Source organism: Zeugodacus cucurbitae, chromosome 6 (genome assembly GCF_028554725.1).
Source record: "Zeugodacus cucurbitae isolate PBARC_wt_2022May chromosome 6, idZeuCucr1.2, whole genome shotgun sequence".
Classification (NCBI taxonomy): Eukaryota; Metazoa; Arthropoda; class Insecta; order Diptera; family Tephritidae; genus Zeugodacus; species Zeugodacus cucurbitae.
Window position 1 is genome coordinate 13,400,153 of NC_071671.1, and position 22,544 is coordinate 13,422,696.

The 22,544-nt window shown below is 32.1% G+C and overlaps 2 protein-coding genes across 4 annotated transcripts in view; one reads left to right on the top strand and one right to left on the bottom strand.

Moving 5' to 3' along the window:
* LOC105215122 (uncharacterized) overlaps nucleotides 1-22,544 on the bottom strand; it is a 42,662-nt gene that overhangs the window by 14,339 nt on the left and 5,779 nt on the right. Inside the window, exon 3 of one of the 2 annotated variants that reach the window (XM_054233177.1) lies at nucleotides 18,030-18,041. The exons of the other annotated variant lie outside the window; for it this stretch is intronic. Coding sequence (XP_054089152.1) covers nucleotides 18,030-18,041 — 12 coding nt within the window. The remainder of the gene's footprint in view (nucleotides 1-18,029; nucleotides 18,042-22,544) is intronic. 2 annotated transcript variants of the gene reach the window in all.
* On the top strand, nucleotides 9,274-10,300 carry LOC105215123 (uncharacterized). 2 transcript variants are annotated; one of them, XM_011188897.3, is made up of 3 exons: nucleotides 9,274-9,523; nucleotides 9,584-9,696; nucleotides 9,752-10,300. In XM_011188897.3, exons 1-3 carry the CDS (start codon nucleotides 9,448-9,450, stop codon nucleotides 10,115-10,117), a joined length of 555 nt encoding a protein of 184 aa, XP_011187199.2. In that variant the 5' UTR covers nucleotides 9,274-9,447; the 3' UTR covers nucleotides 10,118-10,300. The 2 variants fall into 2 exon arrangements, with proteins under 2 accessions (XP_011187199.2, XP_011187200.2); XM_011188898.3 differs by having other exon boundaries at nucleotides 9,280-9,523; nucleotides 9,599-9,696; nucleotides 9,752-10,298.

Sequence of the window (22,544 nt, forward strand, 5' to 3'; positions counted from 1 at the left end):
AAAATAAAACTAAATATAGTAAAAAAAATTCTTTGCATTTAATCTAACTTTTTATGGTGTCGTTGACGCCAATTTATAGTGAAAAGTGTTGCATAAGCCATAAATGGAATTACTAAAAAATATTATGAAGATTTATATTTCATTTATACAACTTATTCAGGTAGTGTAGTTAAAATGAAGAATGCAACGAAAATGTGTTACGCAACAAAATTTCGTCACGAACATTTAAATAAATTTTTTTGATGGAATGCCATTTGTTAGAAATTTTGAGTAAAAAATTCGATAGTATAAGAAAAAATAATAATTTCAGACGTCTGTGTCTTAGCTTAAGACTAAACTTCGCGAAGATGCTTCACTAAGCGCTAAGCAAATACGTGCTTAGATCTCATAAACATAATTATATACACACATATCCAGTTGTTATCTCATATTGATATCTTGTTTTGCTTTCAAGTATTAAGTATTTGCATATGCTTGTCATTATCTCACTGTCACAGAGCCAACACCAACTAGTGCCCTAGGTAAGTTAACCAACAATTGGCAGCTACACTCCCCACTACAGAATACACGACACTTTATTATTAAGCAGTTTTACTACTTTATTTATTTATTTACGTTCTACCGCAGTCACAACAAAAAAAAAAACAAAAAAACGAAAATAACCAAAACAAAAACACAAATAAAATCAACCAACCGTGCAAGTCATTTGCATTCAGTGTACAAATTAATTTGCTAAACAAGAATGCATGTGAATCAATGAAGTTGTTGTTATTATTGTTTTGTTGTTGTTGTTTTTTGTAGTTCACGCAAATAAAGTAAATGGCAAACGAAAAGTGAGGAGTTAACAAAGCAAAAGTTAGTAACACTAGTAGAGTCTCCCACAGCAGCAGAGCGCGCGCACAGTGTGTGCCAAATGTAGGTGTACAAATGGAAATTCACACATACATACATATCCATTTGTACATAAGTGTTGCGTTCTAAACCACAACCGCAAAACAGAATTCAACACTTGAACCAACATCAAAGCTCAGGCGGCGCTATTTCACACCGTCACAACTGGAGGAGCGCTCATTCTCGGTGTTGGGAAAGGATTGTGTGTAAAACATCGGGAATATCACGTGTGTACATATTTACTATATGATTATTCTCATAACAAACCTTGCTCCGTGTGCGACTTTGACAACTTGCCCGAAGCCCCTTGTCTCTACTACTACTCTACTCATTACATACTCCAACATATACATATGTATGTACACACATATGTGTGGCCTGTCTTCCCTTGCAATTTGATCATCTGTTCTACTGACCAGCCGAACAAAAAATTACCCAAGAACCCATCAATTGTTTTTCAGCTTAAAATATTAGGGTGGTACTTAATTGTAGGAAGGTAGTTTTATTGAAACGACAGAAAGATTTGACCAACAACCCATCAGTTGTTATTCAGCCCATTGTACATATTAAGTATATTAGGGTGGTAACACATTTTCCGAACAAATATCTGAAACCGGATTTCTATCGCGATAATATACAGTAGTCAAAAAATCGATAGTCATCCCGATTGGGCAAGGTATAGTCATCTTGAACCAGAATAAAATTCAGATTGTTTTACATTGCCCAGAATACTTATTTTTAAAGCTAAAGTTAATATAAGAACAGTCATATGTCGCTTATTAATTTTATTAACTATGAAAAAAATATTATAGGGATACCTTGAATTGGCTTTTCTGCGACATTTTTCCAATGTCTCTAAGGTATAGATAATCTTCTTAAGAATCGTAATATTGATATTTGGTAAAATATTCAAAATTTTAGAGTGCCTGTTAGGATTAAATTTATACACAATATTTTTGACTGCAGTATTATTCATTCATAAGTCAGAAGAAAACCAAATTTTCCAGATTTTCGAAAAATTCTATAAATTTCGCCAGCATAGCGTAATTTAAACGTAGACCACTGAAAGATATGCCTTAACCGTCTCTAACTGGCATCAAAAATGTAAATATGTTATTTTGAAGGTGTTCCAACCGTGTAAATATACTATTCATTTCCTACTATAAGAACCCCGTTAATAATATGATACATATATGTATATAGAACCCTATGAAAATGTTAATATGAAATACTTCATCGCGGAATTATCATTTCGGTGTGGAAAATTGCAAAAAATAAATTTTGAATATTTAAGAACCTTTTTTCTTTAAAGACTTTCTTTATTATTAATTAAAAGTTTTAAATATTTTATCTCTGATGATGACATTAACAGAAAAAAATATTAAATTAACAAAAATAATTTACTTTGCAATTAAGGACCACCCTAACACAAACACAATTTACTTCATTATGATCATCATTATCAACGCGTATGTAAGTATCTGCATCCGTTCATGTGCACTACGCCGAGTACAAGCACACCTCTGGCATTGTGTCGCACTTTTCAAGGGCACAAGTCAGGCGAGTTGCTGGCAGCAGTCAACGCTTGTTGCTGCTCAGATTACAAAGCTCCACACTCAAGCCAGCGCCATAACTCAGCTGGCAATAGGAGTAGAGGTGTGCCACTGTGTATATATGTTTGTATGAAATTGCTTTAGTTGTTGGGAACACGAGCACCGAGTTGTGCACGCGTTTACAAAAGCGTCATTTGTACGTAATTGTGGTAAAATTCATCTCAACAGCGCCACATCAGTCGTCTATACGGGGGTTTGATTTACATAGTAGCACCATTATATATATGTACATATGTAGACTATATAAACACCTCTATGTAGGAACTTAGGCATATGTGTGCTTTATTTGCATGCAAATGAGTTTGCCATAGCACAATTCTATGTTAATGTGTTTATTGTTGTTGTATTTTTTGTTTTATTTATACCTATTTTTCAATACCCTTTTTAGATTTGTTTTTACTATTATTTTTGTTTACTACCGTAACTTCATAAACTACGTCGTATTTATTTGCACAGCAAATAACTGATATTTGGTTGATAGAAGGTGTATTTGGCGTTGAAAAAATATTGCCGTGCGATTTATTTATATATTCATATATTTTAAAATGTAAATATGTATCACATGTAGATTTGTGTCACCAGTTTCTAGATTCAATCGTTTGCTGATGTAGGCCTGAGTCAGCAGAAGCTTGTACTAATTATTTTATTAGTGTCTAACCGAAATCGAAACCGAAACATGAAAATCGAATATTTATTTGAAATAATTTTATTATTTTTTTTTAATAGAAAACTATATTTTTTCAAGATTTTTCCCTTCAAATTTGTTTTAGCTGAAACCTGTTTCCACAGTTCTTATTATAATGACATGTTTACCATCCAAAATTTCTTACGAATACTTTTGTCAAAGACTTTAGTCCCCTATCAATCCCAAAAAGTTATTTATTCTCGAACAAGTGCTGAAATGCTACACACACAGGTGTTTTAAAAGGATACCTACAAGGAGCTACAGAGAGACACCATCATAAGCTGTCTTCGATTCGTATTTCCTTTGCTCCGTCTATTTGTACTTCTCACTTTCCAAAAATTTAGTATGTGAAAACAAAGATTTAAATTCGATGCTAGAAAGTATTCGGAAGTTTCATTAAACTGGTATAACCGTTATTTGCAGTGCGGCCAATTTCTATTCTATATATTTTAGACCAGTTTTGTTATTGTGAAATGCTCAATTGATAAATTTTAAATGATATCATTGTTTATAGGAAACGTAAGGGATATGTAAATGTTGCTCGAGAAATTACTACAGCGAAAAGAAGTATTTCTCTACAAAAGAAAGTAATTTGGAATCATAGGACATGCTAGCACCAAGTTGCAACTTGTTTCCAAAACTGGTATAATGTGTTCGTTTGGCTACTTTCTTAGTTTATGAAATCTGAGACAGCTGCATACAATACAATAGTACTAATACCCAGAAGAACGCTAAAAAAGAACATAAAAGTACATAAAAATTAAAGACATTTGAAAGCGAATTCAACACTTGGATTGAATTGAACTTGAATTCTAACTTGGAGTAAGTACTGATGTAACCAGCCCTACTTTTTCGCAGAAAATATTCAATGTGCTCAAAACAAACTATTTTTTTTTTAACATTGAAGTCTGATTTAGATAATGGGCATCTAATTATCATATATTTATAGCCACTATAGTTGAGAATATCAATTTTATATACCCTTCACTAATCACTCGTTTACCTTTCAATAAAAGATCTAATTTCGGCAATTGTAATTCAGCAATGAACTCACGAATAACAACAATAGCTAGAATGATTTGCCGAAACCTTTTTACAACCTATTTGAAATCATACACTGACGTAATTTCGTAATTTCATCACTAAAAACACGAAAAACAGCTGCTGACCCAATGCCTGTGAGCAAATGGCAGAAAAAAAAAAATAAATAAAAACAAACTAGTAATGAGGGTTAGTCATCGGTTAACGACATAACCGTACATGTCCTTGACAAGGTTTTTGTTAGCACTGGAGCATTGGTGCAGTAAACACGAACACGAAATCTCATCCTTTGACGGACGCGCAGGAAATTCAAACGAAATGTAAAATGAGTAGTTTCTACGGCACTGAAGGGCCATTAAAGATATTTAAGAGACTAAAAAGGTATGTGCGTCAAGCAGAAATCACAAAAAACTGTAGTAAATCTATGAGTCAATTGCATATATATTTGTAGACAATGTACCGAAGGCAAAATAAACAACAAAAAACAATGAAAATAAATGTTAATTTGTATGTAAGAGTGAAAAAAAAACAATTGAAGATTCCAGTCAGTTAGCTATTACATAGAGATAAATTCGAGCGCTTTGACCGGTTCGCGTGTCAAGGCCAAATGAGTGGTTCACACGACATGGTACTGTATCGCCACTGTAATTTTAACGTTCTTGCTTCTTCTGCTTCCTTTCCTCTCATTACTTTTTGCTCGTGTTTAGCGCCATTGTCTGAGGTCATTCCAATTATTTTATTAAATACTAAATGTGCGACAAGCAGCAAATGCAACCCGAGTGGAGGGGTGCAGAACTTCGCCGCGAGGCAACGGACAAAGAACTTAATTATTTATTAGTTGTAATTGCTAAATAATTCATTGGTGTGGGAAATTAAACATGAAATGTGCTTGTATTACAGTAATATTGATTTGACTGCTGGTTAGGTAGGGTCAAACCGAACGTTGACTTGTTGAACATAAAAGTTTATGTATTTTTAACACACCAAACAGTTGACCCAAGAGCGCAATTAGATATTCATAGAAATTGTGGCGCCCCAAATGAGGTAAACGAGTGAAGACTACTCAATGGAGAGGTCACGACTTCTGTTGATTAAATTTTATATAATCGTGGCGCGCAAAGGAATTCATCCTTCAACCTGACTTCTTCTCTATTAAGTCAATATTGTATTCCTCTATTTAGGTCAATTTGAATTCCTCGCACCGAAAATATTTCATTCCGGTCTTGAAAAGTTGTCCGAACTGTACCGAACAATACAACCCGAAGATTATAATCATCAATATTAAATTGTGACCCACTGTCTCACTAGGGATGCAAACAGATCTCTACAAATATTTTGTTGGGTTAATGTTGACACAAATGTCCAAGATCGATATAAAAAAAAAATCGATTTAATCGACCAGTCCTTGACGCTAGAGACATCTATTGGGAAACGGCGGAAGCTAAGTTATAGAAATAGTATAATTCAGCGAAGAAAGTCCAAGGCTGAATATATATTCGGTAGACTATAAAATATAAGGAAGATTTAGCTACGGCGAGTATCTGAAAGGGTTCTACTTTAAGTTGTGAGATATAGAACACGGGAAGTTCAATGACTGGAAAGATTAAATTTGGAGCAATCGATGTTTTGAGATCGGTTAAAAGCGCGTCGACCTTTATTACGCGATTCGGGAAGTTGCAGCTACAATAAAACAATTACGGAAGTGCTCGACACTTCACTGCGCTCAACATATTCTTATTATTTCTCAACAAAAAATCTCTTGACTGTTGCTGACCAAACGCGACCACACCCAACTATCTATAATAAACACAATGCGCTTGCCAAATAAACTCGTGTCTTTGCAACACATTTCTCCGTCGTCAACTCGCTAACGATTCAGTGAAAGTGCTTTCTTTGGTATTTTTAGTTTATTACGAAATTCATTTGGATCTAAGCCAATGTGGTAATCAATAAAAACGTAAAGTGGGAACACATGTAAAAAGCTTGAAACAAAATCAAATACAACAAAAACAAAAAAGGGATATACGCGAGCGCCAAAGCAATAAAGAAAGCTGTCGCCACCAAGTCGCTGACATGTGATTTAAAGCGTAAAGGCGTAAATTGGAGTGGCACCAAAAGGAGTAGCACACAGCCGAAAGATTGGTTGGTCGAGCAGAGTAGAGTTCAACAAAATCAGTAGTGACATAGGTTTGGTAGTGAGTCAGTAGCGGATGATGTCACCGCCGCTGTCAAGGGAATGTGATTGAAGGCGTCAATTTGGCTATCTCAAACACTAATCAAAAGTTGTCGAATTTTGTTGTGGCGAAATAGACGTGGAAGCAGTAGAAAAACAAAGTTGAATACTCCAGCGATTATAAATTAATCCTGCATAATATGCAAATAACTGTATATATGTGCGTAATGTGGTCATTCCATGTAATGTGTTTACGATTAAATCGCAAAAAAATCAATATTGAGCGCGCGAATTGCGTGGCATGAGTATTCATTTATAGTGGGGTCTGAAATGTGGAGTTTATATGGAAGTAAAAATAATAATGTCTATGAAACATATTTTTATAGTTAATGAAGTATTTAAAATTGGGAAGTTTTCTCAAGAATTATTCTTAAAATCGATCAATATGTGATGACTCAGGAAATTACCAAGATACCATTTGAAATCTAAAATCAGTTCCAATCAGACTTAAATCGAAGGTTATAAGAGGTATAAAAGTTTTGAAATGTCAAATCCAACTGAAGATTTTGAATGTGGTCATAAATGGAATAAAAATTTCCGAGAACCGAGAATTTCTTAAATATAACTTATATAATTCTATGACCCTAATCTATGAGGTCGTATATAAGTAAAAGTAGAATCGTTGCAATAAGAAATAGCTCTACGAGAAATATCTTTTGTATTAAAGCTTCATATTCGGTATGTATGGTACCTCTTAACATGAGAAAATCACACCTTATTTCTCCGATTTACCCAAAACTATACCAGACCTAAGGTTGAAATCTCAGGAGCATCCTCAAAACTATCGAAATGTATTTCTGAGTTAAAAAACAGCTTCACACAAGGCAGTACTTAACTTAAGCGACTTAAAACTTGGTGGATCCTTTCGAAAGAATTCATTTACAATCGACTTGACTTTCTAATATAAGGTATATGTAATTTAGAACTGGTCCACGATGACATCACCGAACAGTCTCTATAATCAAATCAAGGCTCATTAGCCTCACAACTATAATATTTACAAAGTGTAATTAGAATACTCGGTAAAAAGCAATAAATCAAATTTCCATCAGACACACCCCACAGATTCCTAATTACTACGTACAACAAGATTCCATTCATAATATCTAAATAATTCATCTCAACAGACATTCCTAAAATCTAATTTATTAAATTACTTGAATGCATTTGTCATTCCCATCGTTACATACACTCCTGCAGTGAATTCCGCTCATCAAACGTCATTCATTGCACTTCTAATACAGTTATATACACTTTGTATTAAGGCCAGTATGGACTATGCATACAGTTATATGTATGTATATGAAGCTGTTTCGACGAATTCCACATTCAATGCCCACAAAATGCATCCAAATGCCGCAATGCCACTCACTCAATTTGCTCAATTTCGTGGTGTACAATCAAGTTGAAGTTCAAGAAATTTCGGTTGCATGTCAACGGCAGGGGAGGTCCTCAAATTGAATTGTGCATTATAGATACATATACATTTGTATATACAATGACTGCATAAATTTGTGATATGGAATTTGTAGAAGTGTGCGTAATTAATTGTTAATGCCGCTTTAATTCAATTAGTTGTGGGGTAGTTCGTTATTACAGCTATATTTATTAAACTCATCTATTACTTCGAATCTATAATTGTGTGTATGTATCTTTAGGCATTTAGTGAAGGTTAAAGGGGGTCAAATGTAATAAATAATAGCGGTAATTAAATATTTGTTGTAGATAATTTTTGTTTGGACTTTTTTATACAAGAAATTGAAGAAATGGTCAAAAATTTTAGGAAGAAAACCATATTCTTTCGATAGGAGACTTAAATAGCGGGGAAAGGAACCCATAGCAGCGTCGTTCGCGGCTAGAAATCGGAGAGAGAACTGATAAACTGATGGGCGGTATTTATGACGGATCGTCCACAGATTTGTAGAGGTGTCCAGAGATCCCCTTTTGTTGAATATGAATATCAAAGTAAATATATTTACAACGTTGGACATATTTTCGTATATATTATATAGTGATTAACATTATTTTCGTATATATTATATAGTGATTAACATTATTTTCAGAGCCCTTGAACATATGCCGCCTTTTTTATGATCTCTAACTATACTATAGCATTCGCTTCGCTTCCTTATCCAGGCGCGGTTGTTGCTTGAAGCATGGACGATGTCAACATCAGATGAGACGACACTAAGAATTTTCGAGAGGTAAATTTTGCGCAAGATTTATGGTCCTCAGAACATTGGCAACGGCGAATACCGCAGACGATGGAACGATGAGCTGTACGAGTTATACGACGATATTGACATAGTCCAGCGAATAAAAAGATAGCGGCTACGCTGGCTAGGTCATGTTGTCCGAATGGTCAAAAACACTCCAGCTCTGAAAGTGTTCGATACAGTACCCGCCGGAGGAAGCCGAGGAGGTGTAAGGCCTCCACTCCGTTGAAGGGACCAGGTGGAGAGCGACCTACACTTGACGATTTCTCTGGAGAAGAATTTTATTTATAAGAACATGAAATAAATACGAAGTTCTTTGTCCAAAAACATCAACTTTTTTGGAATGAGACTGACGCGGCTTCGTTTCTTATTCAATATATAGAGTTGAGAACCTCTGAGATCTTTGCAGAACTAGCTTTTTCAATACTCCAACAACAATTTCTTTCATTTTTTATATCTGACTTATATGAGGAAAGCTTTTTATGATCTTACGAACCTCATTTACTATGGTTATAAAGCAGGCTTCCAAAGGTTTTACTATTAAAGTGACTTAAAAACCGAAAACAATTACTTAATCAGCCTTATTGACATAGATGACTACTCCGCTGAAAGCTTGAAACCCCTTACTACTCTATCTACGCTTAAAGCATTACTAAAGCAATTGGTTACACAGATTCGGCATGCCTTATTAACAGTTTAGAGAATTAGCTTTAAACCTCACTTCATTCACTTTCAAATGCTTCTCATACAAAAAAACTGACGGCAGCCATGCCTCGCTTGAAGTTTAAAATGCTGCTTTGCTGCCTAATACTTCTGCCGCTGTTGTTGCTGTCGATACCAATAGGTAAGCGAGTCCAGAAAAATATTGTAATCTAAAATACATAATAATAATTTATAATTAAAGGACTATATATTCCAGATCACCGCTTGTTAGGCCGAAGCTGTGGTCGCGCTAAAGGCGCCGCTCGTTATTTCATACCCTTTCATGGCAGTTGCTTTCACATTCCCAAAAAGTCGGTGAGTTGTCAAATAACTGACTTTTAGCCAAGTTTCACACCACTTTTTTAAATAGATGGACTGGTTTCGGGGTTTGCGCTATTGCCTGGCCAATGGTCTCACACTAGCCACATTGGATGAGCACGAGAAAATTCTCGTGATTACGCGCCATTGCCAGCACAATAATATGCGTCAAGAATATTGGTTTGGCGGCACCGATCTGGGTAGTACAGATGCATTTTGGTATATAAGTAACGGTTTGCCAGTACGATATGGACCAAACAAAGTTTCTGAGGCTGAATCTACAGGGCACTGCTTCAAACTGAATGTCTACGCAAACTCAACAAGTATCGCGAGAGATTCATGCCTCGCCGTACATCCAGTGATTTGTGAGCGGAGAGAGAGTGCAAGCTTTTTTAGAAGAGAAGGGGAATTTATGTGAAAAGCGTATTGTGTAAGAAATTGTGGCTAATTATATGCAGATCAGCGAGATAAAATTCCGCCACGAGTTTCGTATCTTATCTCAAATATTAGCATACAAAAATTAATTAAATAAGTAATAACAAAAACAAAAATTTTAATGTAATTTGCGTGTTCTTCACAATACAATTTCATTGTCAACAAAATAAAAATGATTAATGTTGTGAAAAAAGGCTGTGGAAAATTATTTTTAATTACAACGATCGAAACTGAACCGCATTATTCTCTCATTTAAAATTTTAATAATTCGAAATTTTAATCATCATGCGCCTAACTGCTTAATATAATTGCAGTAAGTTGACTTATATTAAGTAAGGTGATGATAAATAATATACAGAAGAACAAAGGCGTCCATTCATCGTAATATATGCCGTACAGAGATTGTGTTCGATTAAAAAAGCTATGGATAGCTCGAACGGATTATGATTACTTCATAAAAATGTATATTTGTAACAGTAGAACAACAATAACATCGTCAACACAAAAAGAATAAAGAATTGATAGAAGACAACGACTAAAAGTAGATTATTGAAGATAATATATTTTGGTTTTTTATACAAAAATATTAGTCGACTTCGAATTGCCCTTTCTCTGCTCGTTATTTGAACTCTGCTTTCAAGTTAAGAGAAAGTAAGATTAAAGCAATTCAAATTAAATTTTTAATTGGGAGTGGATTATTATTGGATGATACCACATTAATTATGGATGAGGGCTCAGAACAATATCTATTTTAAATTTATACCAATTGTTTGTTCGATTCACCATTTCCAAAGTTCTAGTAAATTGGAGATTGTTATTATTGAGCCTAATCATTGAATCCGCAGTGAATTAGATTTCTATACTATAGAGATTTTCGATCGAAAATGTTCCAACAATCATTGATTCCCTCGATAAACTGCTTAACCACAAAGTGAGAAAGTAAAAATGTTTTTTGCGACAAATTTGATAAAGTATCTGTGCTTTTTGCTTTGTTCAAAAAAAATTAAAACTGCCCTTTAATTATTGTGAAATTTCTTCCAAAAAATATTTAATTCTCCTAAGGCTCTTTGAGAAAATTCTTTCGCTATTTTGATTGGGCAACTTCATATCACTTTTAAACATTTTTAATTTATTTTTGTTAGTCTGTTTTTGTCTCTGTTCTCTAAAATACTGATTTAAAACATAATTTAGTCCATCATCAGTAATTATTTACATAAAAACTTCCAAATTCTTTATTTCTTTTACATTTCCGCAACTCATTCACCAACGGATAGATTTCGAGCAAAATTTTCCATTTTGCGGATTCAATGATTTCGTATTCGAGTCGGTAAGTGAGTTCAATGTGATCGTAAATTTTATTTTCGATACGGTTTCAATCATTCCGGCGTAAAATTTTTCGATCGAAACGGATTCAATGATTAGGCCCATTATATCTCTATAAGATTTATGACAGTTGTTTGTTCGATTCACTACTTTCCTAGTTCTAGTAAAATGGAGATTGTTCTTATTACACAAAATTCTTTGATATTTTGTCAAGCAAGTTGCCATAGACTTCTAAGAATATACAGCAAAAAGTATAAAATATTTCAACATCAAAATTTACTCTGAATATTTCAGAGAATTTCAAGAACAGAGAAGATATAAATCTTCTTATTTGAACAACAACATTATGGTAGAACAGTGTTCATTAAGTTTTAAATTCAGAATATCTTGGAGCTCATCCGGTAGCCTGGATATCTCTAGTCTTTTTTTTTAATATTGGAATATACTATTTGAACGAACTAAGCAAGAGTTCAACTCTACTTCGTAGGTTATATCTATTGATGATCTCTTCAAAAAATATTCAAATGGAAATATGAAAATTAATTTCTGTACTTCAATAAATAAATACTTAGGCAACACTGAAAATACAACAAAAAATCGAATAGGTACAACAAGTTTTTTCCATTAAAATATTTTGAAGCATTACTGGTTGCATAAACAGGAAATGCATATAGTGTAACGAAGTGCATCCGGTAAATAATTAACTTTTTCTATTGATTTGAATGCCACATTTTTGGAAGCATTGCTGTTGTAATATGTTTAGGAGCACTTATATAATTTCTTTATAAATTTTTTTGGAACTCATGGAATTTTCCATAAATAATTGCCTTGTATATACAAAAAAAAACAAGCATAAACAAATAACAAATACAAGCGAAATGCATAGCAGCTGCATTATTTTGAGTCCGAAAAATTTGGTCGCTTCTAATTAATCACATACCATTTAATTGGCAGCCACACCCAAATTCAAGAGAAATTTTATACAAAATTCATTTGGAATGAATCAGCATATCTTAAGCATTCAATTCAATAGAGATTAACATGTATATATTTAATAATTTCCAAATATGGAATGTGTGTCAGTTTTTAGTGAGACCAAGATTGATTACTTTTGATGTCTCACGTTGATGGTGGCCTAGGCAACACTAAGTGTTGCCAGGTGCAATCTGACATTTCCATTGGAAAGTTTGACATTTTTTAGCATAACATCACACAGAACGTTTTGTCATTTAATCATGAATTGTTTTATTTACAGGGAATTAAAAAATTCATCTCGGCCAAAAAATGGAATTAACTCGTGAACATTTTCGTGCGATCATTTTTCACAACTTTCGACGTGGATTATCGCGACAAGAGTGCATCGATGAATTAAAATCTTTGTATGGCTATGAAGCACCATCTTATAGCACTGTGAAAAACTGGTACAACGAATTCAATCGTGGCCGACGCTCGCTCAAAGACGAATTCCGTGAAGGTCGTCCAAAAACAGCCGTTGTGCCAGAAAACATCGATGCCGTACGTGAACTGATAATGCAAGACCGTCATGTAACATACCTTCAGATAGAGGCATGCCTATGCATTTCTCCCAGCAGCCATTCGATATTGCATGAACACCTGGCCGTAAAAAAGGCACAATTTGACAATCGCTCAAAAAAAGGCTCAAAAAAGTGCTTCGAAAATTGGTTTGAGCGCATGCAAAAGTGTATAAATCTTGATGGAGAATATTTTGAAAAACAATAAAACCATTTTCGTTGATAAATATTCCTATTTTCATTATTAGGCCAGAAATATATACAGCAGCCCTCGTATTTATAGGTTATTATGGTAATGTGAGAAGGTGCATAAAAAATTTTCTCCAAAAATTCATTGTAAATTTGTTTTAAATCACTAAGAGTTTCACCATAAACTCGAGTTTATCAGTAATTTTGGTATTTAACAATAAACACTGCCCTTAAACATTGAATTTGTAAAAAAAAATTCATTTAACTTGACTTGGGATTTTTATGAGATATTAGTTGTATATAATAAACTAAAAGTAGACCAAAAACTCGAGTTTAACGTTAATTTTAGTATTTAAGATTATAAACTGTTTAAAAGAATTGAATTTCAAATAATTTTCATTTAACTCGCCTTAAACTCTAAGTTTTTCATGTCTTTAAATAAATACAACTCTTCCAGGTAGAAATTATTTTTGGCTTTTCTAGTCACTACATTACAATGATTTTCTATTTTGAATTTCTCGTATTTCCATTTAATCCATCTATTCGCCTACCTATTCGACTACCTAATCTCTTCAAAGTATTATTTTTTCATTTTCGAGTTGCATTGAGTTCATTGAACTCTCACCACCTCTCATAGCCATTGCATTAGCTTTGCATGCTCGCTTTGCTTGTGTGCCCAATTTTTTCATGTCACTCACAAGCGCAGACACACATATCCCCCGTCACGCCCTTTTTACAACAACAAAAATAAAAGCAAAAACAAGCTAATGCCGACCCACATGCGCTGTGACTTGCAACAGCCGCCGCTATCGCCCGCTTGTCAGTTCACCGTCAGCTATTTGTAGCTTCACAGCAGTGAACCAACAGCACTCAGCCTCTTTGTGTTATCTTCGTCTCGATCTCTGTGGCATGTTGCTTCACCGCATAGTTTATGTACGTATGATTCTTCGAATACATCCGTCACCGCCCGCCTGCACTGCAGCACGGTGTTACTTAAGTACTTCGCTCAGCTGCTTAATTAGAAATCTGAAATCTGTGTCGCCTTAATTGTTGTAATTTAAATTTTCTTTTTGTTTTTCACTTTTTATTTCTCTCTTTTTATTAATGCTGTTAATTCGTTGCCACTAAATTATTTCCGCAAGTCTTGCATTGTTTATTTTTTCCTCATTTTATTTTATTTTATTTTTGTTGTAGTGTTGTATGCCTAACTGTGCATTGTCATTTTTAATTTATTTCTTTCGCTTTTTGTTTTATTGCTTAAATTTCTTCATTTCCTCTGCACTTAGCTGTGCGTGAGTTGCATTTATTTGATTTGAAGTACTTTTTTTCACTTTGCTTTTTTTGTTTGAAAATTAAACATTTTCACTTTTGCTATTTTTGGCTTAATATTTGCAGTAATTTTTTTTTATTATTACCATTTCTTTTGCGTAAACAATCCACATTAATTCGGTATTTGGCAAGTGTTACTCAATTGGCTTTCTTTTTTTCGTATATAAATTTTTTTAAGTTCGTTGACCTGTGTAATATTTGTTTTCATTCGTGAAGTAATCGTACTTAATCGTATATACGAGTCGATAACTGTTTCCATGTTTTTTACTTGGGTCGGACTTTTTTTCAACTTTACTTAAAAATATCAGTTTTTGAAAAATGGTTTAGTTATATTAAGAGTTTAAATAAAATATATGCCAGGTAGAGTAGATATATGAAAAGTTAATTCAGTCTCTACTTTTGGATCACTAACTCATTTCTCCTTGAATAAAACGTCCCTATATGTACAGAGAAATCTATAAAAATTAAGACGAGTTAATGGATATTTCATTAAGAGATTATCTTCTTTTACAAACTGAAAGGATTATAGTTACTTCCATTATAAATAAAAATCATTCTTGATCTTCTGTTGGATATCAAATATTTACATAAAACTTTACGAGATAGAATTCTTTGATCTGGAACTTTTCAAACTTTCAAAATATAAGTCCTATGACGACGAATATCGATCAAATCAAGGAAAACATCAATTTCGACCGGCATCTCGTAGCCCAGGAGATGGGAGTTAGTCTCCAAACCATTTCAAACCATCTGCAGAAGGCTGGATACACAACAAAGCTTCATGTTTGGGGCCGCATGATTTGACGCAAAAAAAACCTTCTGGACAGAATCAACGCCTGCGATATGCTGCTGAAACGGAAGGAACTCGACTCATTTTTGAAGCGGATGCTGACTGGCGACGAAAAATGGATCACACACGACGTTCAAACAGTGGCCAAGTCGTGATTGACCGCCAGGAATGTTTTGCTGTGTGTTTGATGGGATTGGAAGGGAATCATCCACTATGAGCTGCTCCCATATGGCCAGACGCTTAATTCTACCATCTACTGCGAACAACTGAACCGCTTGAAGCCGGCGATCAACCAGAAGCGTCCCGAATTTTCCAACAGGAATGGTGTAGTGTTCCACCAGGACAACGCCAGACCACACACTTCGTTGATGACAGAAGCTACGGGAGCTCGGATGGGAGGTTTTATCGCATCCACCATATAGCCCGAACATAGCGCCAAGTGATTACCAACTGTTCCTGTGCATGGCGAATGCCCTAGATGGTATAAAGTTGAACTCTAAAGAGATTTGTGAAAACTGGCTGTCCGAGTTCTTCGCAAATAAGGAATGGGCTTCCACGAGGGGGTATTATGAAGTTGCCGTCTAGATGGAAACAGATTATCGAACGAAACGGCGCATATTTGAACTAAATCCGATCACTATAACACTTTTTATAAAGCATTGAATATAGGGAAAAAATCGGAGGGGAAATATTAAACATATATTAAACAGCGCGTCAAGAAAATATCAAAGGAGCAAAATAAGCGAGATGACCTAGAATGCAATCAGAGTAATTATTATTACAAATTTGACCTCGTCCCAGAAGAATTTGTGAAAGATAAATTGTACTGAATTCTCTTCTCCGTCTGTTCTTAATCCTCGAAAAAAATTATATAAATTTGGAATCTAATTTTTTGTAATTACTTCATCATAAAGTCAAGTTCATTGACAAGTTTGATATTCTACTTTAAACACTATTCACATACACTTAACTCTCCTTAAACACCACTTTTTAGTGTTTATGAAAATATAAAACTGCTTGAAACTCTGGATTGCCTAGTCTCACTGTTGAATATTTATAAAATTTTAAGACGAATTTCAAATTAAGCTCAGAGTTTCATAAACACTACAGTGACACTACTGACACTTTTTTGCTGCTTTCTTCGAGCAGCTGAAAAGAAATTTTATTAGTGCAAATCTTTTATAACATTTCAATATTTTATGCATAATTAGTTTCAATTTCACAAGCAAATATTTTCTATGACCTCAGCCAATCTAAAATAAAAAGCGACAACAACTACGCAATTTAAATGACTCACGAAAATGAGTTATCTAATAACTACATTAATGCAACATATTTTTCTAATCTCGCAAATATTTTTAAATTTAAATTTCTATATTTAAAAAATTTGTTTTGAAATGTGTAGAATATAGTAACGTGAAATATTTTTTTATATAAAAAGTCAAACAACGCTTGAACTCGAAAGTGATAAGAGCGCAACTCGAGCAGCTTGGAGTATGACTAGATTATGAGTAGATTATGAACGCTAGCTTTTTATTTTTGCTGAAATATTTTTAGCAAATGTTTGTTTTGATTTCTGTTTTAATTTCTGTTATATATTTTGAAATTTTTATGAGTTTGTTTATTTTTGGTTTAAAACCAATTATACTTATGAGCAGTCTGTATCAAAAATAAATATATAAAGATGAAAGAGTTTAAACATTTCCACTTATATTTTCTACTAGATTTATAACTAGCAAATATTTTGTTTTTGTAAAACTCTTCAACTCGCAGTCATTGTGATTTATTGCTAATTTTTTTCTAGACAACTTCTTTGTGTCGCAATTTTTTTGCGATTGTAAATTTTATTTGTATGTATATATATTATATGACGCCTTTCGCATTTTTTACTACTTTTTAAGTATCTTTTTATAGATTTTTTATATTCGCCAAATTTTCTATTTATACACACTTCATATTTTTTTTATTTCCTCATGATTTCAGCAACAATTGTGGTTTAAAAAATATTTTTTCATCATATTTCTGTGCTCATGGAAGCAAGCTTTTTTGTTCTAAGCAATAAAGAACCCACAATTCTTCCACCATAAAATAGAGGAAGCATGAAACACACAATTTTATATAGGAGTGAGTGGTTTTTATAGGTTTAAAGCCGTAAAAAACTTCTCTCTCTGTGAGATCATAGCATCGCACTTCTTTTTTATCGTCATACTTTTAAGGCACCGAGATGTCGATTCCCCAACACAAATAGTAATCTGTGGAACCCGAATTCAGTTCCACTTTTCACAAAACGTATAAAATATTTAAAGATATTTTTTCAATCTAAAAGCAACTTGGATTTATAGGGTTGACAGCATAGATTTTAAGATGAATGGGTTATGAGACGGTTATTTCATGTTTCAAGGTTAAAACTCGGTATCTGGTTTCTCTCTTTGTTTTCAGACTATATTATGAAACCGTCATACATATTAGATACATATGTTACTTAATAAGATCCGCTTAGAATTATAACTACTATTTTCTTAGATATATAAATTAAGGATTGGATTAAGAGTTATCTGATAAAATGTTTTGAAAGTTTGAAAAATTCGCTGTATAAAAGCTAGCGGTGTAAATGTGTTCACTCCGTGTTAAATGCATGAATGCTGAGATCATATGGTTGCGTAAAGAGAGTATAATTTTCGAAATGAGTTCAAAGATAGATCTGAAGAAAGTGTGTCATAAAGGGTACTTACATTTGGAGTTGTCTGCGTGTTTGAAACATTTTTAGCAGCGAAAAATTAAAGAAAGTCATTTAAAATTATTTAGTTATTAAAAAGAGAGTATTAGAAATGGCGGATAATAAAGAAAATTTGAAAATTTTGAAGAAATACTGAAGATGTTCCAATAAATACTCATGAGTACTCATGTGGTCAGATAATAATGAGAGTTTGAAAATTGTGAAGAAATACTGAAGATGTTTCAATGAATACTCATGAGTACTCATGTGGTCAGATAAATGTTTCGATCACTAATCGTAATTAAAAAAATCGTCACAAATCCAGTGGTTTTGTGGAAATTTGAAGTATTTTTTTTAGTATGTACATTTACGTGACCGACAAGGGGGTATAGATTTTTATATGAAATCAATCTTATGCAGTATATAGTATTATAAAATGACGATAAGTAAGTATAATACTACAAGAATTTAAAAACGTGTTGCTATAATTCTAGCTATAAAGTTTATGGCTGTGAGCGATATTTCATTGATAAAAATGTGAAAAATGGCAATAGTAATGTTCCAAATGTGAGTAGTGGATTTGAGTTTTTATAGTTTTGTTGAGTATTTAAAAAAAAAAAACTAAAATAGTTCAAGATTTTTGAGGCTGACGTATGCTTGCGGTCTTTGAAAGGAAGGTATTGTTGTCGCATAAATATATTTTAATACATATATAAGATATATAAAGGTGTTTATGATGCGCTGCTAGCGTAGCGTGTTTAAAATATTTTTGAGCAATAATTCTTATGTGAAATGAGACGTGGCTAGGCTGTGTACTTGCAATGTGTGCTTTGTACGTTTACTTGTGAGGCGCAGTGTACGTTTTATGAGCATGTTTTTATGACTGTGATTTTTATTTATTTTTCTCATTATATATTTTTTGTTGTAGCATTAACCATATATTTTTACAAAATAAGTAAAATGAAGTGTTAAAAAATATAAATATTTTTTTTAGAAAAATAATTAAAATTAATTTAAAAAAATTATTAAAAAATAGTATAAATAATTATATTAGGTCTACAACTTTGCTTCCGCCGTGGTTTTTGTAAATTTAAGGATTTTTTTGTATAAAAACGGTTACAAATGTCGTTTGATATTGATGTTTGTGATGATTTTATATACAATTAATGATTCAGCATAAAAATGGCAATTTATTTAATAATTTTATATGCAATTCACTATTTGTTTTTAATACATTCTTAATAAATTTTTTAAATTATTAATAAAATGCTTTTTTTTAAGAATATATTTATATTATCATTTATTAAAAAAAAATTGTTTAATATTTTTTTTTATCAATTTATTAATATTATCATTATTTTTTTTATAATATCATTTAATTATTGTTTTATATTTTATTTATTTTTTCATATTAATATATGTAAATAAATTGGTTAAATACATTGAAGATTTTTTTATAAAATATATTTTTTAATTGTTCTCATTATATTTTTTGTTTTATATATTATTTGCTTTTATCATCAAATAATTCGTTTGTTTTATAAGGGGCCATCCATAAATTACGTTACACGAATTTAAGGACTTTTTAACCCCTCCCCCCTCCTTGTCACAAGTTGTCACATTTTGAACTTAAAATGTTTTTTAAATACAAATTTTATAATTGCACTTTTAATACTAATTTTATTTTTTAATAGTTTAAAAAGTAAAAAAAAAATTAAAACAAAACAAATATTTTTTTTTTAACTTAAATAGATTTTTTTAACATTAATTTTATAAAATATAATTTAAAAAAAAAATCTTAAATCTTAATAATACTTTTATTTTGTAAATTTGGATTTTAATAGAAAATTATAATAATAATTTTATTTTGAATTTATTTCTCATATATTTAATTTAAAAAAAAAAATTTTAAATAAATAAAATTAGACCATTTTTTTTAATTTTTTCGTCATTTAATTTAATATTTTGTTGTTGTACATACCTAACCATTACTAATGCTTTACGCCTATTACCTTCATTACACACATTTATTTCACACTTCCCAACACATAAAATTGCAAATTATTTGTAAAATTCATGCAATAAAATACACACTCATAAACAAAATTCTGCGAAATAGTTTCACGCACACATACTTGTACATACATATAAACATACGTATGTGCATACATATACATATGTACATTTCTCATACAAAATTAGCCACGTGCTACATCTGATTTACATTAAATTTATTTTTGTTCCATAAAATTTTAGAATTTTAGTTTAAATGCCACACCCTTATATGTGTGTATTATATATAAATTACAAAAAATAATTTTAAGTTGTTTCTGCTTTGTTTGTTAATTATATTATAAGTGACAGATTTAAAAATTCTCCAATTTTCTATTTAAAGTTCGAAAATTTCCTTGCAATATGCTTTTGCTATTATTTCACCATTTCACTCAATCACATATACACACATTTCTAACTGTGCATGTTGGAATTCAGCAAACAATTGGAGGAAGTGTAATTACAAAAGCCAAAAATTGCTAATATTTTCTGCGCAAAATGAATTTTCTACAAATCGATGCGTGTGCGGAATTCATAATTACAAAAATTATTTTCTCAAATAAAATTGGAAAATAATGTAAAAAAATATGCTTGTAAAATAATTACAAATAACTTAAAAATATTTAAAATAGTTTAATAAAAAAAATTTTAATTTTAATTATTTCAATTTTTTTTTTCAATATTTTTCACATTTATCATAAACAATGATTTCCATGTGCGAATATCCACACGCGCGCCAAATTCTAAGTGGCACAAAATATGAAACGAAATTTAAAAAATTTTAAACACTTGCGTTACGCTAATTTTCACGCAAATCTAGCATGCTTTCATAAACAAATATATACATTAGGGTGATGCTTAAATGGGGAAATAAAACTAAAATACTTGTTTTTTATATTCCGAATCTGAACTATAGTCCAAATGTGGTTCTGATTGGTGCTATTTAAAAAATTCAAAATTTTCTTTGAATTTTTTTAAAACAAAATATTTTTTCATCTAAATTTTTTTCCAATACTCCGAATCGGCTAGAGTCAAGCATAATGAAAAAAAGTTAAGGTTAGTCTGCTAGGCCAATGCCATATAAAGACCAATTTTGGTCCTTTGCGATACCAGCTGGAGTGCCGTCACGTAGTCAATGAGGAGTGGACATCCTATATATAAGTTTAAGTACAACCCTAATGTTTATAAATATTTGAAAGTTTTATGTATCAAAACAAACACACGCACCTATTTTCCATTTAAACAGGGCAAAGATCATAAGTATGCCGAGTGATTTTTCCGATTTCAGCGTTGCTAGGCACGCGCTAACCTTGAAACTGTTTGTATATATAATACAATAAATATTTATAAATACTTCTAGTTCTGTGATTATATATTTTAGGGCATTTTGATTGTGTGGGTACTGCGTCAAATTTAAAAGCTCTTTTTTGCTTTTGTAATAATGATTTTTCAGTGATTTCAAAATTAAAGTCCATTTCGATTACCAAAAAATATAATTTTCAAATTTTTGTACCCTTTTTGACATTTGTACTAATCCAGTGGTTTGGGAACTTCACTAAGAATTGTCAAAATTTTTTTGTAACCGTACTAAGTTCTCTTTCTGAACATTCTGATCATCCAAGTTTCATATAAGAAGCCCTATTTTCCTTGTTTGTTTTCTGCCCCAATAATCAGCTGGTTTTCTAGTAGCTGAATGAGATCTATGTAGAAAATGTCTTCCAAGTTAGATATTATTCTTATGACGACATACAAATTGTGTCCAAAAAGTAATGTGTTTATAAAATGCTTAAGAATTCTTCGCAGAAATAATCCCAAATAACATAATATAAACTCTTGAAACTTTGAGTAAAATAAATATCTTACTTGGATAACATTACCAACTGGAATTGAAATAGTAAAAGAAAAGGTTAGAGGAAAAATATAAAAAATCCTCTCAAAAGTGAAAGCCGAAGCAAAAATACAAAATTTCAAATTGAAATTCAATTTTAATTGGCGAGTATACTACTGGAATTTTGTCTCAATTTTGTTTCTAGTTTATTTTATTTATAATATTCTCCAATATTCTCTGCTCTCCCGCATTGCATTCTTTCATTGCTTATACTGCTCTAAGCTGAAAATATCGACAACGCACAAGAGCACTTACAGTGTTAAAATAAAATTTTGAAATCCCATTAAAAATTGCTTTCAAAGCGCCATTAATGCCTGCGGGTGTGGCAATTATGGTATTCGACAATGTAGACTAAAAGTCTCTGTGTGTGTGTGTATTTTATTTTGTACATAAACATGCACTTAGCTACTGAAAAGGCTTTTCTACTTACGCTTTCTAACACAAGATCCATAAAGCAATTGAATAGCAATTTTAAAGTCACAAGCAGACATGAGCACACAGACTCAAAAATATTTAGATACATACTCACACTCATTCATATATCTACATATATACATAGTCCATACTCCATTCAATAATACCGTTTGCCAG

Coding starts and splice junctions, on each gene's coding strand:
- LOC105215123 (XM_011188897.3), top strand. CDS start 9,448: ATGCCTCGCTTGAAGTTTAAAATGCTGCTTTGCTGCCTAATACTTCTG. Junction 9,524..9,583: donor GTTGCTGTCGATACCAATAG/GTAAGCGAGTCC, acceptor TTATAATTAAAG/GACTATATATTCCAGATCAC. Junction 9,697..9,751: donor TTCACATTCCCAAAAAGTCG/GTGAGTTGTCAA, acceptor TTTTTTAAATAG/ATGGACTGGTTTCGGGGTTT.